The 16,656-nt window shown below is 33.7% G+C and overlaps 1 protein-coding gene across 2 annotated transcripts in view; it reads left to right on the top strand.

Moving 5' to 3' along the window:
• Positions 1 to 16,656, top strand: part of SLK (STE20 like kinase) — a 64,443-nt gene that overhangs the window by 24,098 nt on the left and 23,689 nt on the right. For both annotated transcript variants that reach the window (XM_027851524.1, XM_027851523.1), the window contains exons 4-9: positions 208 to 357; positions 5,555 to 5,627; positions 5,782 to 5,976; positions 8,561 to 8,642; positions 14,059 to 14,187; positions 14,946 to 16,337. In XM_027851524.1, coding sequence (XP_027707325.1) covers positions 208 to 357; positions 5,555 to 5,627; positions 5,782 to 5,976; positions 8,561 to 8,642; positions 14,059 to 14,187; positions 14,946 to 16,337 — 2,021 coding nt within the window. The remainder of the gene's footprint in view (positions 1 to 207; positions 358 to 5,554; positions 5,628 to 5,781; positions 5,977 to 8,560; positions 8,643 to 14,058; positions 14,188 to 14,945; positions 16,338 to 16,656) is intronic.

Genomic DNA, 16,656 nt, shown 5'->3' with positions numbered 1-16,656 from the left:
GATTTTATTTTCATATTGTTATTCAGAGAATTTGGTTATTTAAAAATGGAGAAATGATAATAGAATAGACTTCTAAATATTTATTATATTTACATATCACACACATATAAATTTTAAAAACCTGTCACAATGATGAAGGTATGGATTGGAAATAAATAGATAAGTACTGAAAAACACAAAAATGTACTTTGTACTTTTCTCTTATAGAGCTTGAGAGACCATTAACAGAATCCCAGATACAAGTAGTTTGCAAGCAGACTTTAGAGGCATTGAACTATTTGCATGAAAATAAAATTATCCATAGAGATTTAAAAGCAGGCAACATTCTTTTTACATTGGAAGGAGACATTAAATTGGGTAAGTTATTTCATCTAAATATCAGTCAAGTTATATATTATGTGTTTTGTGCTATGAATGCCCTTTCCCTCTTAATTCCCTTTCTTATGTGTGATTTTTAATTTTATTATTCAAATACAACAAGCCACTTAATTTTTCTGGAACTTCATTTTTTTCATGTGTGAAATAAGGGAGTAGACCAGATGAATTGTAAAGCTCCTTTTAGGTTGAAGGAAAAAAAAGCTCTGATTTTCTGATTCTGTTCTATATATACAGTTTTTTGGTTGATGATTTTTTTTTTAACACTGTTTCTTAGACAAAAAAAATGTTCATAAAGTCTTAGTATTTCCAGTTGTTTAGTAAGAGCAAATGATGGGACTGTTTTAGGATTTAAAAAGGCAGAAAAATTCCACCAGCAGTGCATTAGTGTCTCAATTTTTCCACATCCACTACAACATTTGTCATTTTCTTTTTCTGTCGTATTACCCAATTTGATAGGTGTGCAGTGATAACTCACAGTTGCTTTAATTTGCCTTTTATCCATTTTACTTCCCGTGATCTTCTCCTTCTCTTGTTTGGTCATAAATTTTTCCCTTATCCATAAAACTAACAGGTAAATATTCCATGCTCTCCTAACTTGCTTATGATTTCACTATTTATGTCTAAATCATGTACCCATTTTGACCTTATCTTGGTATATAGCGTAAGATATTGGTCTATACCTACTTTCTGCCAAACTGCTTTCCAGTAATTTTTGTCAGATATTGAGTCCTTGCCCTAGTAGCTGGGATTTGGAGGTTTATTTAACAGTAGACCACTTTGTTTGTTTCTATGTGTTAGATACCTAATCTCTACCAAATTATTTTGATGATTTTTGCTTTGTAATATACTTTGATATCTGATATATTGCTAAGCTATCTTCCTTCTCATGTTTTTTATTGCTGCCCTTTAGATTCTTGATCTTATGTTTTTCCAGAAGAGTTTAGTTATTTTTTTTCCTAGTTTTATAAAGTAGTGGTTTGATAATTTGATTCGTGTGGCACTGAATAAGTGAATTAATTTTGTTAGTTTTGTAATTTTTATGTTGACTGAGCCCTGTGAGCCATGAGTATTTTTCCTGTTATTTAGATCTGTCTTTGTAAATAGTGTTTTGCAGTTGTATTCATATAGTTCTTGTGATTATATTGAAAAGGTAGACTGTCTTCCTAGTTTATAATTTTAGAAAGCTTCTTCTGGTTAATGAGAGGTTAAGTGACTTGCTCTTGGTCACTAGGCCAGTATTTGTTAGAGGTGAGCCTTGTGCCCTGGACTTAATGATTTTGAGGATTTCTCTCCCTTCACTATGCCATCCTGACTCTCTTCTTGCATGAATTAGGCCCTTATTAAATGCCTGTTGAATTTGATACCAGCACTGATCCTCAGTTCTCTGGGCCTCAGTGTGAAATGATGGGATAGAACTGGATAACCTCTAAGTTCCTTTTAAGTTTGATATCTCTGTTCTTCTAATCCTAGCTATTCCAATTGATGTTCCAGTTAAATTTCATAATGACATTTCTACAATTTTAGATAGTCAGCTATTGATTACCCAGAAGTGAGTTCCCTTTAGTAGGGAATTTTAAAAATTATATTTTAAAAAATTATATTCTCTCTATACAGATATATATATTTTCAAAAATTATATTAATTTTTAAAATTCATTTACACAAACTTTATTGAGTGCCTCCTTTGTCCAGGTCACTGTGCTAAGTATCCAGGGGAGTTACAGATTTTAAATAAAAGACAGTTCCTGACTTCAGGAAGCTTACAATTTAGTAATTTAGTATGAGACCTGTACACAAATGGTTGTAATACAAAATAGAATATAAGCCTACAGCAGCTGTACAGAGAAAGTGTTAGAAGAATTCAGATAGGAAAGAGGATAAAATCATAGTAAAGTTTATATTGAAAAACAAATGAGCAAAAGTATCTATATACTTAAGTGAAATCCCAATGTATGGTGGACTTAAGCATGAGAAAAAGAATTCTATGAAAACTGTAAGAAAGGTAGGAGAAAATGGAATAATGTTTTTGTCTTAGTTATGGAGGGGAGAGGACTATTCAAAAATATAAGAAATTATTAGGGACAAGGTAGATTTCTTGAAAATTTCAACAAAAACAATATAATTAAATAGAAAAAGAATACATTGGGAAAATATGGCACATATGACATTAAAAACTTCATAACAAGTTTAAGAAACTGTTAAAAATTTACAAAGGAAACTAACTCCCAGTTGATAGTAGATTAAAAAAAGGATATAATGAGGCAATTTTCACTTGAATAATCACTTGAACATTTTTTGTTCAACCTTACTGATAATCAAAGATGCAAATTAAAACAACTTTGAGGTATTATTAACTCACAGTTATCAAATTGGGAAAAATAAAAACAAGGAAACTCGTTGCTGTCAGACTTACTGAGAAACACACATTCATTTGTGGCTGATGGAGTTGTAAACTGGTAGCATGTCATTGGAAGACAGTGCAGTAAAATTTGCAAAACTAATTAAATCTCTTGATCCAGTCACTCCATTTTTGGTAATATGCTCCAGATTGTTTTCAAGAACAAAACAGAAATCACTTGTTGGAAGATTTTCATAGCAGCATCAATTGCAATGGCAAAAAAGCTATAAATAACCTTAACAAAAAAGAAATGGTTAAATAAATTTTGAGGCATTAATGTAATGGAATAATACTATAATATAATTAAACTTGATGAGAATGAGTATAAATAAATCTGGTGAACCAGAAGAACAGAGTGTCCAACATCTGTGAACATGTAAGAGGAAGAATGAATGAAACTGGATGGATAAATAAGGTACTGCCTTAGAGGGAAAGGATTAGATATTATGTTTGTTAACATCAACTTCAGCAATTTATACAAATTTAATTACATTGCTATTTAATATTAAATTTACAAGTTTTGTTTCTTGGGGTGGGAGGTAGTTGGAACAAAGTTGTATAGGGAACTTCCTGTATTAACTTCCTTTGAGGATGCAGTTGAACTAGTGGCCTGTAGCTTATAATCTTAGATAGTTTCTGGGGACACTGAAAAGTTAGTCAAAAAGCTGATATGTGTGTCGAAGTCGGGACTTGAACCCAGTTCTTTTTGACTTCAATGCCTGTCCTATATCTGGTATCCCATACTGCCTCTCAGGTTTAGATAAACTTGTAAACATATAAGTAAAAGTGTATGTTAAAACATTAAAATATTTAATAAAGTTAGCCATAAAATGTAAAGCTTATGACCTTTTCTCTTTTTTTTTCTAGTTTTCCTCAAAACTTTACAGGAGAATGTTGTATTTTATAACAGTTTTTACTGTTTTTATTTGAGCTCTAATTCTCTCACATCTTTTATGACATCAGAATTTATGTACTTAGTCATAAGAAATATGTTGTGAAATGGCTAATCAAGTCACTAAGAATGTGTTGGGGTTTTTAATTCTTACTGGCCAAATGCATTATTTTTATGTTAATAAATTGTAACAATAAAAATTATAGTTAGAGCCCTCTGCTGGTGAAAATAAAGTGGATTTGTCAAGATATTTTTAAAGAATATTTTCAGTAGAATTTTATACTACAATTTACACAAATATTTATTAAGTGCTTAAATGTATGTTGATAGACACTGGGGACAGAAACAAAATAGTTTCTTTCCTCAAGGAGCTTACATTCTACAGAGGGCAAATAACATGTATTTAGTTAATTAAAAAAATTTAAAATAATTTTGAAAGACTGGTGGGGAGCACTGAGGGAATCAAGAAGGACTCCTGTAGGAGGCAGCACTTGAGATTTGCCTTGAAAAGAGAGCTAGGGATTCCAGGATCAGAGGAAGTAAGAACATTCTAGGCCTAGAGGACAGCTTGTGCAAAATCACAGAAATAGGTGGTGAAATGACTTACTAGAAACATGGCTAGGACATAGAGAGTGTAAAGTCATATGAAATCTATCTAGAAAGTTGTGTGGGAGCCAGATTGTAAGGGACTTTAGATATTGGTTGGAGAGAATTATAAATTCTTTAAAAACTGGCATTGTTATTTTAAATTTCTTTTTCCTCAGTAACTAAAATTTTACATTCCAAAGGAATATGTAATATAGAAGTTATATAGTTTAGAATGTAAAACTTAAAACCCCACATCACAAAGACTATTTAATATGCCATTGAGTGACAAAAGGCAGATCACTTAAATTTTCTATGTTCTGGTTCCTTCATCCATGAAACACAAATAGTTCTGCTTTTGCTTATAATTTCAGTGAGCTAAAATTGTTCTTTGAGCTGCTTGGAGAAAATTGTGATACAACATGATTATGATATTTAGACAAGTATTTATAAGAATGATTTTAAAGGGACTGGCAGAGGACTTTATGAAAATATTTTCATATAAAACTATGCTATTTGCTGCATTTATTATTTCTTTTGCTAAGTGCCAAATAATTAAGGTATATTTTGTACCCTATAGCAACTAAATTATTGATATTTTTACATGTTAATTGTTTAGCCTTCCAGTTATGAGAATTATCTATAGCATGCTGAAAGTTAAATTTTTACTCCTAAATATATACAGTTTTTTAGTTTTTACCGGCTGTGACAGTTGTCTAATCTCACAGTTTATATAATGCAACGAGAAGAGTTTAAGTGTTAAAGCTTATTAGTTATACAAATTTAAAGGAGAAGTTATTTAGCTCTTTTCCATTTTAATAAAGAAGTTAGCAATACATATGTTAATTTGTATGAAACTGCTTCAATATAATTTTGATTTTTCAAGCTATAAGAAAAATATTTATTTCTGTTATTTTGAAGTACCCAGTAGCACAAGTTGGTATATTTTGATGTGTGATGTGTTAAATTTTTTTAACTTTATCTTGAACCATTTTCAGTTTTGAAGAGAGAAGAATTTGTTTAATCGAGATATACAAAGAAAGTATTGGAGAAATATGTTTTCTGATGAGATATTTTCTTTATAATTATGTTTTAGATAGGAAGAGAAGGGGACTAGAGATTATTGAGAAAAAAGTTAATTATGTATCATTTATATTTAGGATATGTTCTAAAAGCTATCCACAGGGTAACCTTATTAAAGTCTTGAAATGCCTTTTCTTTTTAATCTATGGAATACAATGAATTATACTGTAATATCTTAAAATCAGTTAGTAACATTTTTGTGTGGATATTTATTTCAAGCGGATTTTGGTGTATCGGCTAAAAACACAAGGACTATACAAAGAAGAGATTCTTTTATTGGCACACCATATTGGTATGTATTCAGTTCTGTGAACTTACAATATTGTGTAATAAATAACTAGTTACTTCTAATATTGGTCACATAGAACAACCTGTACTTACTACATGATTTGTAGTCATTGTTCTTGAGTTATACTATTAAAGTTAAATTTTGTCTGTCCTGATAGGATGGCTCCGGAAGTGGTTATGTGTGAGACATCTAAAGATAGACCCTATGATTATAAAGCTGACGTTTGGTCCTTGGGCATCACTTTGATAGAAATGGCTCAGATAGAACCTCCTCATCATGAGCTAAATCCAATGAGAGTACTGTTGAAAATTGCAAAGTCTGAACCTCCTACGCTGGCGCAACCCTCAAAATGGTAAAATGTTTTAAATGTAACTTCATAAAATGTGTAATTTTGAGTTCAGTTCTTCCACAGTTTGAAAGGATATTTAGAGTAAAGTTCATGGGTCAGAGTTTGTGTAAATTAGAAAATAGTTGTGATTTCAACTATGTTTCTAACTCCTTAGATATAAAATCAGTTGTGTGGAAGTGTATATTCTCTTTAAAATGTGGAAGAATTGAGCCCTGTTTAAAAATTTTAGTTTTTGTGCTATGAGAAAGTGAAACACAGATGTACTGGACACTTTTAGTGGATTTTGTTGAGTGAGTAGAGAAAAATTTTCAAGTGATGAGGTTTTGGTTTTGTGTATTTTTATACCACTTTTCCTTTATAATAACCTCTCCACTCTCACAGAACGCTTCCTTTTTATCAGTGAAAAACAATTAAGCAAAACAAATTATCTCAGTAACTATATTTGATGGCATGTGAAACATTCCACAGAATTAGTAGTAGAAAATTTTACAAGATGTAGTCCAACCTGGCTCCATCCTAATACTCATTACTTTTCCTCACACACTCTGTGAGCCAGCCATATTGGCCTACTTGCTGTTCCCCATACATGACAATTCATCTTCCATTTCCATGCCTTTGTACTGACTTTTCCCCCCATGGCTGGAAAATGTCTCTCCACTTTCACCTGTTGAAATCCCTGGTTTCCTTTTGAAGCTTAACTGTTACACGTCTTTCTTCATGAGGCCTTCCCTGGCCCTTCTAGCTGCTGGTACCTTCCCCTGCAAAATTTGGTGTGTGTGTGTGTGTGTGTACACATGCATACACAGTACCCCCATGTTTACATACACACACCTGCACAAATACATGCATGTGTAACATACACACAGATCTGTATATTGTGTATACGTGTGTGTATATTTCTCATTTATACCTGTATAGGTACAAGTTGCCATATGTTTACACATACATATATATCTATATTCACATAATACATGTACATAAACATGCACATACATCCCCTTTGAAGGCAAGGGACTACTTTCACTTTTGTCTTTGTATCTCCAGTGCCTACCATACTACCTGATTCATAGCAGATACTTAATAAATACTTGCTTAGCAGATTCATGGTATAATAGTATTCCTGTCTTCCCACAGTCATTCCAACATTGAATGTTTCTATCTTCTATCAAGTTTGTCAGTTTGGATGTGAAGTGAAACCTCAGAATTGATTAGTTTTTATTTCTCTTATTACTAGTGATTTGAAGAATTTTTTTCATATTGCTCTTGGTCATTTATATTTCCTTTTTTGAAAACCGACCACTTATCTTTTGGGGAATTGCTTTTAAACTAGCATAGGAGATAAGGTCTTCGATGTAGAACTGGAAAGGCGATCAGAAGCCGTTTAGTTCAGATCCCTCATTTTACAGATTAGGAAGCTAAGACCCAGGGAAGTTCAGGGATGCTCAAGGGCACACAAATAGTAACCACTAGAAATGGGATTAGAAACTAGGTCTCCTGATTTAAGAACAATGCTCTTTCTAGTCTACTTCTTATATTTATGACATTCCTATTTATGTGTTAGATATCAAGCTTTATGAGACAGTATTTGTAGTAGATGGAAGGCTGGCCTTGGAGTCGAGAAGACCTGAACTTAAGTCCTGCGTCTGACGTCTGTTGACTATGTGATAGATCCCTTTACCTGTTAGTGCCCCGTGCAACTTTCTGAGACTCCTTATAAGTTACAGGTGAATTGCACATCTTCATCAGTAAAAGGAGTTTCCCCACACTGATAAAATCAAAGGTCTAGCTCTCCCTCTCCTTCACTCCCAACAGAATTTTATGTAAAAGATTTGGTACAGATATTTTCCCTACTTGACAGTTTCTGTTAATTTGGATTAATTTGCTTATGCAAACTTCTTTAATGTCAAAGTCATCTTTTTGTCTTTTGTGCGTTATTCTATCACTTGTTTAGTTATGAATTCTTCCCCTAACCATAGGTGTGAAAAGTATTGGATAATTTCTTTATAATGACCTTTTATATTTAAGTGACTAAAACATTTGAATCTTTTTGTAGTACCTGGAGTAATGATTCTCTTCTAAGCCTATTTTCTGTCAAACAACTTTTCAGTTTTTCCCCTTAGTTCTTATCAAATAGAAGTTCCCTTTTCTCAGGAGTTATCAAACATTGATCTACTTTTTTTTTGTTTGTATCTAAGTCTTGCTTGTTTATTGCTTTCCACTGATCTGTTTTTCTCTTTTGTTTTTTAATGGATACCAAAATATTAATGGCTACTGACTTGTAATGTAATTTGAAATCTGGTAATGCTAGGCCCTCTTCATTCTTTTATTTTTTCATTCTCTTTCTTGAAATTCATGATTTTTGGTTTTTCCAAATATATTTTTATTATTTTTTGTAGTTCTATTAAAGTGAACCTTTGTTAGAAGGCTAAGTATGTAAATTGATTTAGGTAATAGAATTTTAAAAAATTAACCCTCTTGGGTAGAATTGCATATTTATATACACTGAAATTTCACTGTATTTTGATTGAGGGTTTGGTAGGTTACTAAGGAATAAAATATCAAGTCATTGTTTAAATTCCTTTTGAAGGTCTTCAAACTTTAAGGACTTCCTAAAAAAATGTTTGGAAAAGAATGTGGATGCCAGGTGGAATACTTCCCAGCTTCTCCAGGTAGGATAAAAAGTTTGGGATGAAACAGCAAATTTTATTTTCACTTTTCTGTGGGGGGAATATAATTTCAGATTCTTTGAATATACTCTGGGTGAACTGGAGAAATTTAAGCATCCATAATACTATTTCACATTTTCTTTTGTTACAGGTGCTATATAGTTAGTGCTATGATGATCCTTATCACAGTTCATTTTTATTGAGCATATAATTGTACAGTGCTGGAGAACTGTAGATATGGGCATTCTGTCCCTGATTGGTTCAGTGTTCAGTTTAATGCATCAGCGCTGAGATTTTTTGACTTGGTTCTAATCTCGTTTAGTCTTTCAGAACTTTTAGGTCCTTTGTTTACAAAATTATAACACTGTTACTACTTGACTTACAGTGTTGTGAGAATCAAATGAGATAATAATTGTAAAGTACTTAGCACAGAGCTTGGCACATAGTAGGTACTATATGAATGCTTATTCTCTTCCCCCTTGTGTTTTTTGTTTTTTAATTTTTTGGCTTTTTTTTTTTTGATGAGGCAGTTGGGGTTAAGTGACTTGCCCAGGGTCACACAGCTAGTAAGTATCAAGTGTCTGAGGTCGGATTGGAATTCAGGTCCTCCTGACTCCAAGACCAGAGCTTTATCCACTGCGCCACCTAGCTGCCCCCCTTTTTTTTTTTTTTTTTTTGTTTTGTTTTGTTTTTTTATTCTCTTCCTCCTTGTGAGGAAAGCACTTGGCAGACCTTAAAGTACCACACAATTCTAAGCTGTTGTTATTATTTAAATTAGGATTTTTTTTTTTTTGGTATTGAAAGTAGTTTGAGCTTTATACATGTCTTCATAATTAGATCATAAAGTTCTTGAAGGTAGTGACTGAGTATTTAACTTCTTGATATTAACCATTGTGTTTATCGCAATAATAGGTAAACAGTAGATGTAAGTTGAAAATGCTGTTGGGTGATAACATGCATCTGATTTGCTTTGACAGGATTTTCTTAAGGACTTTATATACAAATATTTTTTGTAACATTAAAAGCACATCAGTACTGTTTTTTCCTCACACTTGTGGTTGATTTCATCAGTACAGAATGCTTCCTAATGAGGAAACTCCCTTTACCAGTGCAGTTCAGTAATCTGCTGCTGGAGGGTTTCCTGGGGGCACTGAGATGTTAAGGGACCTTACCTAGTATCAGACAACCAGCATGTACGTGCCAGTCAGGACTTGAACAGAGGTTTTGACTCTCTACTAGCTCTCCATCCATGATGCCATGCTGCCTTTCTCATCTGTGCTAATAATAAATAAAGGGATAGGGAGTGAACCTGTGATCCTCTGGTAAGGAAACTCCCTTATCAGTACAAGTCTACACATTCTCTACAATTTATAGTCTTAAGAGAGTTGCGTAGGGCACTAAAAGGTTAAGTTACCTTTCCTAGGGTCACATAGCCAGTGTGTGGATCAAAGGAGGCTCTTGAGCCCAGCTCTTCTTGGCTCTGTGAAGGACATCCCGGCCTGTTTCTCAACTGGTAGATGAAGTGATGAAACCATACAAAGAAATTCAAACAATGAACTTTCCAAATTCTATGTGAGAAATTTTTCTTCGCTGGTATCTTTGAATTTTAGATGGCATTTTTATATGGATTGGATATATTTTGTTTCCTAGGAGGAATAGTGATTGACATTTTAAGAACTTGTGGTAAATATACTAATTTTAGAATTATAATTATTATAGTTTTTTTAGGGTTCTTTAAGGATATTGAAAGGATGGGAGTATCTCTTTAGAATGATCTTGTATATTATAGTAAAAAATAATTATACAAGTTAGCTTTTGCAGTGGCTAGAACAGTACCTTTTGTACTTTATAGGCACCAAATTTATGTAATTAATAAAAATTTAATCCACAGACTAATTATAGGAAAAAGTTGATATTTTCGGTCATACCAAATTTTTGTGTAAGTGCAACATTTTAATTTTTCTTCTAGTAATATTTTCTTTGAAGAATAGATGAAAAAGTTGCCAGTATGTTTAGGTTTTTTAAACAGAACCCTATCAAATAAATGTCTTAGACATGTTAATGAAATTGTAAAACTCTTACTAATGCGGGGCGAGGATTCTGGAAAGATGGTGGAGTAGGTCTGAAAGTTCCAAGCTCTCCAGATTTCCCCCACAAACAAGACAAAACAGTGCATTAGGGTGAACATAGAGCAGTAAAGACAAACAGGAGTTGGGGCAGAACAGTGGTCCTCCTGAGACAACCTGAAGAAAAATCCTAGGACCCAGATTTGGTCCCTTTGAAATGTAAACACCTCCAGGCTAGTTCTGCTGAATCAGCCTGGGGCTAGCTGGGTTGGGAGGTAACCTCCCAGCCACAGAATTTTCACCTTCTGGTCAAGTGTGGGGAGACCAGAGTCTGAACTGGGGAAGATTGAGGAAACCTCTGCTCATAAGTGATGTCAGATCCAGCTGTGCTGCTGAGTTGCAGCCCTGGGCAAGAAGGAACCAGCACATGCCCAGTGAGTGCAGAAGCAGTGGGGTGCTGGCTATGGGCACTTAGAGGAGGGCAGAGTTCTTGGTTTTGGTTCCAGGCCAGAGGGGAGAACTGAAGGAGGATCTGAGGCCAGAGACACCATTCTGCATACCCCAAGACTAGAGGTAATTACAATAACTGCTATAAATTTTAAAAAAGAAAGAGAGAGAGAAGACAAAGGAGAAAGAACCCAACCACAGAAAGTTACTATGGTGTTAGAGAAGACTGGGGTTTGTCTTCAGAGGGAGATACTGAAGCAAAAGAAGCCTCTCCCACCCTAAGAGTAACATCAAATGGTCTCCTGCCCAAAAAGAATTCTTCGAAGAATATAAAAAAGACTTTAAAAACAAAATGAGAGAGATTGAGGAAAAATTAAAAAAGAAAATAAGAACAATCCAAGAAAAACAAGATTATGAAAAGAAAGTCAACCAACTATAAAAGGAGATCCAGAATTTTTTTTGGGTGAGGCAATTGGGGTTAAGTGACTTGCCCAGAGTCACACAGCTAATAAGTGTTATATATCTGAGGTGGAATTTGAACTTGGGTCCTCGACTCCAGGGCCGGTGCTCTATCCATTGTGCCACCTAGCTGCCCAGGAGATTCAGAATTTTAAGGAAGAAAATGACTCCTCGAAAATTAGATTTGGGCAAAGGGAAGCCAGCAAAGTTACAAGAGACCAAGAAATAACAAAACAAAATACAAAGAATGAAAAAATAGAAGAGAAAATGAAACATCTCATAAGAAAAACAACTGACATAGAGAACAGATCAGGAAGAGAAAACATAACAATAATCAGACTACCTGAAAGCTATGGTCATAAAAAGAGTCTTGACACAATAAAACAAATAATTAAAGAAAATTGTCCTGAAGTGTTAGAATGGAAAGTGGAAGTAGGAAGAAAACCATCAGTTACCACCTGAAAAAGATCCTACGAGGAAAATGTACAGGAATATTATAGTTAGGCTCCGAAACCCCCAGCTCAAGGAGAAAATATTATGAACAGCAAGAAAAAAACAGTTCGAATATGGTGGAGGCACAATCAGAAAAACATAAAACCTAGCAGTAGCTATCCTAAAATACTGCAGGGTTAGATATATTGAGTGGGGTTGCAGCCAAAAATATTATACCCAGCAAAGTTAAGCATAATCCTGAAGAAAAAAAATGGACATTTGATGACTTGCCAGACTTTCAGGCTTTTTTTTGCAAAAAGACCTGAAATCAATAGAAAATTTGACATACAAGATCCAAGAGAAATGTAAGGTAAACATCAAAGACTAGTTACAAGGGACTCAAATAATGACACACTGTTACTTTTTTACATGAGGAAATGTAAATTGTATGTTTGGGATTGTTATTAGTAATTGGGTAGATTGGAAGACGGATTGGGGTAGAGTTGAGTATGATGCAATATTAAAAAGTAAACCATCTAGGAAAAGGTAAAAAATAATTTTCTTATATAAATGAGGAAGAACTGACACAGAGGAATTAGATGGGGGAGGAGGGCTGGTAGTTCAGGAACCCTATTCTCATCAGGAAATGGGTTAAAGAGGGAACACTACCTAATATCTCGAAGGGTATAAAAGTCTTCCAAATTCAGAAAGCAACAAAAGTCTAAGTGGATAAGGAGGGCGGAGGGATTTTTAGAGGTAGAAAGTAGGGAACAGGACAAAGGGGGTATAGAAGAGTGTTTAGATTAATGGGGGGAGATGGAAAGAGGATAAGGGAGGAATCTTGGGGAGTTTTAAGTGTTAATAAGGAGGGCAAGGGAACTGGTAGAATTAAAGTAAGAGGATTCAGGTGGAATAGGAAATACGAGATACAAACAAAATAAAGATCAGGAGTAGAATTCATCAGGGAAGAAAAATCAGGGGTAGTAATCATGTACTATGTCAGTCATATTAATATTATTTTAGACTATTTAAAATAAATTAGACAGTATAAGTTTGGAATATTGCTGTGGTATAGGAAATGACGAGTTGGTAGACTTAGAAAAATATGAAAAGACTTGGACTTAAGAAGGAAGATGTTATCCATCCTACAAGAAACAGAGGACAAATAAGTATAGTACGGTCTTACATAGATGCATATGAATGTGTGTCTATATATGACTATGATTATAGATATCTAAGTATATATATGTGTAAGTATATGTATGTATATGTTTGTGTGTATATGTATATATATGCATGTGTATATATAAGTATGTATTTAGATGTACATATGTATATATATGTGTGTATATGCATATGTGTGTGTGTATATATAAATATATCCATGCTTAATTGTAGCCTCGAGGTGGAGAGTGGGAGGTAGGGGGAATAAAAAAAACAAAGTAAAAAGTACACAGCAGAAGACAAAAGAAAACTTACAAGGAAGCAAAGAAAAGGTGGATAGCTCTGTATACAATGTGTAGTATTTATTATGTATGCTTTCTTAAAATGGAAATATATTGCTGTGTATTTTGAATCCTTTCTTATGTTTTACTGCACACATGGCAGTGTTTTTTTTTCTTATTTTGTATTTAAGTTTTAGTATTTAAGTTTATGATATGTTTTTCTTTTCTTAGTATGTATTTGAATTTTAGAAAGAAAAAAAGAAAAAAATCTTAGTAATGCTATCAGTGTACTTTTGATGGTATTATATAATCCAGCCAAATTGTTTAACTATGCCAATAGAATCATAAAATTAAAGACTTTTAGAGTTAGAAGGAACCTTTGAGGTCATTTAAGCTGAACTTCTCATTTTGTAGATAATACTGAAGCCTTGAGAGATTATGCAACTTGCCTTAGGGTATCACAGCTAGTTCATGACAAAACCAGATTAATAATATCCTGAGTTGATATTTACTTTATATGCAAGCACTTCATCGTGAGTTGTGTTTTTTTTTTTTTTTAATGACTAACAGCATCCTTTTGTTACTGTGACTTCCAACAAACCCATCCGAGAATTGATTGCAGAAGCAAAGGCTGAAGTAACAGAAGAAGTTGAAGATGGCAAAGAAGATGACGATGATGAAGAAACAGAGAATTCTCTGGTCAGTCTAATAATGTAAAATTCCATTTAGGTAGAATTTTGATTGAGGAATTTTCCATCATGCTAAATATCAACTATAGTTTTTATTACAAAATATCATTTTAAAGTCAATTTTAAGCCAATATTGTATAGATGAAAAATCTTGTTTGAAATTTATTTTATCAGGTAATGAGTAAAAACTTTTAAGGTATTTGTTGCAGCAGTAGGTAGTACATAGCAATGCACTATTAAATTTACCTACTAAATTACTAAAGTTAGAATTTTTCTAGTAACTTGGTACTTAGAGGCATGTGTGATAAGGATATCTAACAGCCAAGTGTTTTAAAAAATGATTTAAAATGTAAACTTGATCAGGATTCCCAAGGGTAATGATCTTTTTACTGTGGTTTGTTGTTAACTAGCTCTGACTATTCCTTATTGGTTGAAGTAAAGTTAGAGAAGAGTAAACTTTGGTATGCAGTGGAGGCATTTTTAGAGCAGATGTTGTTGTTTATTTTCTCATATACTGTAGCTGACCAACACCAGAGCAGGGAATGAGCAGTAGAATATTACTTTGAAGTATTATTGTTTCCCACTATGGACCTGGGTGTGGTAATAGGAGATACCAGTGATTCCATAAAATTAATTTTATGATGGAGTCACTTTTCCTCTGGATATTAAATCACCAGTGTATTATGCTTTCAAAACTTCTTTTTTTGCTGTACATATAATATCTAGGAAAAGAATACTAACCATCTTTTACCTGTTAATATCTTTTAGCCTATACCTGCTAATAAGCGTGCCTCCTCTGACCTCAGTATTGCCAGTTCTGAAGAAGATAAACTCTCACAGAATGCTTGTGTTCTGGAATCTGTATCAGAAAAAACAGAGAATAGCTGTATTGGAGACAGAGCTCAAAGCAGTGTTATTAATGAGAAAACCGTCATTGGTGAGCCTGAAAAAATTGTTGAGAGTATTGACTACGTTGCTGATGATCACCTTGAAAATAATATTGAGCTAAAAAATGGGACAGGATTAGTTGAAGAGAATAAGACAGAAGAGAAGAAACTCAAGGTAGAAGAGACATCGGAAGTGGAAGACCGTGTGAGCGAAGGAAATGCAGTGGTGGAAAAAAAAGACAGTGATCTACTTACAACCTCAGAAATAGGTGCTGCTCTGAAACCTGAGGAAGAAAAGGATCAGAAAAAGCAGCAATTATCTAAAAATGAAATAATAAAAACAAATGAAATTAAAGATACTGCTGATCATACAGCAGAAGTGGTTTCTGAAGAGACTGGAGAAAAAGAAAATATAAGAGAGGCAGACATTCAGGAAACTGAAAATGAAGTTAGGCTTAAAGCAGAAGTGCAGGATAAAATAGAGGAGACTGAAGTCACCAAAGGTGAGGTGGATGACATAGATACAGTGGAAACAGGTGAAGTACTAGATCTAGACCAGAGGACAGCTGGAAGCAATGCCAGGGAAGCTCAGAGTAATGACAAAAATGACGTGACTGAATTAAGTGAAAAACGAAAGCAAATTAAGCCTGATGTTGAGCCTGAGATTAGTGATATTGAGGAAACTCAGGTACAGAGGATAGTTGAAACAAATATTACAGATCAGATATCTGTGGAAGGTAAAAGTGAAAGTATATGTGTTGTGAACAGAGGTGAGGAACATTTAATCAGTACTTCAGGGGACATATTGGTTATTGGTGAGAAACCAATGACAAATGAAACTGAAGAAATTAAGGAAACAAGTAACACTGAAGAAATACAAGTCCAAAACACAGTGATTCATACTGGCGAAAAGTCAGTAGGAAGTAAAACTCAGGATTCTCATCAGCCTCTGCTAGACATAGAACAAACAGAATTTCCAAGTGAAATACCAATTAAAATTGAACCTCAAGTTATTGTAGCTTCACAACCCAGTGAACCTCAACCTGTCCCCATACCCAGTATTAATATTAACTCTGAAGAGACAGAAGATAAAGGGGAAACAGGTACACTATCCCAAGTTGAAACTTCACTACATTTAGAACCTGAGAATCAAAAGGAAAATGATACTGATTCAGGCACTGGTTCCACGGCTGATAATAGCAGCATTGATTTGAATTTATCTATCTCTAGCTTCCTAAGCAAAAACAAAGACACTGGATCAATATCTTTACAAGTAAGTAAATTCAGTTATTTATTTAGTAGATATTTGGTCTCTTGTGACCAAGATGGCAATTCAATTTGTTCTTAATTTAGAACTGATAGTTTTAAAATATTTTATTGCTATCCTTTTGTTTCCACATTATCTTCTTTTCTAGCTATATCTCTTTCTTGTCATCTGTCCATTTCCAATAATAAAGAGTAAAAAAGAAAAAGGGAATAAAAAAACACTTCAATAAAACTAAATAGCACATCAGTTGAGTCTGACTGTATATCCAGTGTTTTGTACCCATAGTTTCGCAGCTCTGCGAAGAAAGGAGAAAGGTGCATCTTCT

This window comes from Vombatus ursinus, unplaced genomic scaffold (assembly GCF_900497805.2).
Source record: "Vombatus ursinus unplaced genomic scaffold, bare-nosed wombat genome assembly UNPS02009205.1, whole genome shotgun sequence".
Taxonomy (NCBI): Eukaryota; Metazoa; Chordata; class Mammalia; order Diprotodontia; family Vombatidae; genus Vombatus; species Vombatus ursinus.
This window is presented reverse-complemented; position numbering and strand designations above follow the sequence as displayed.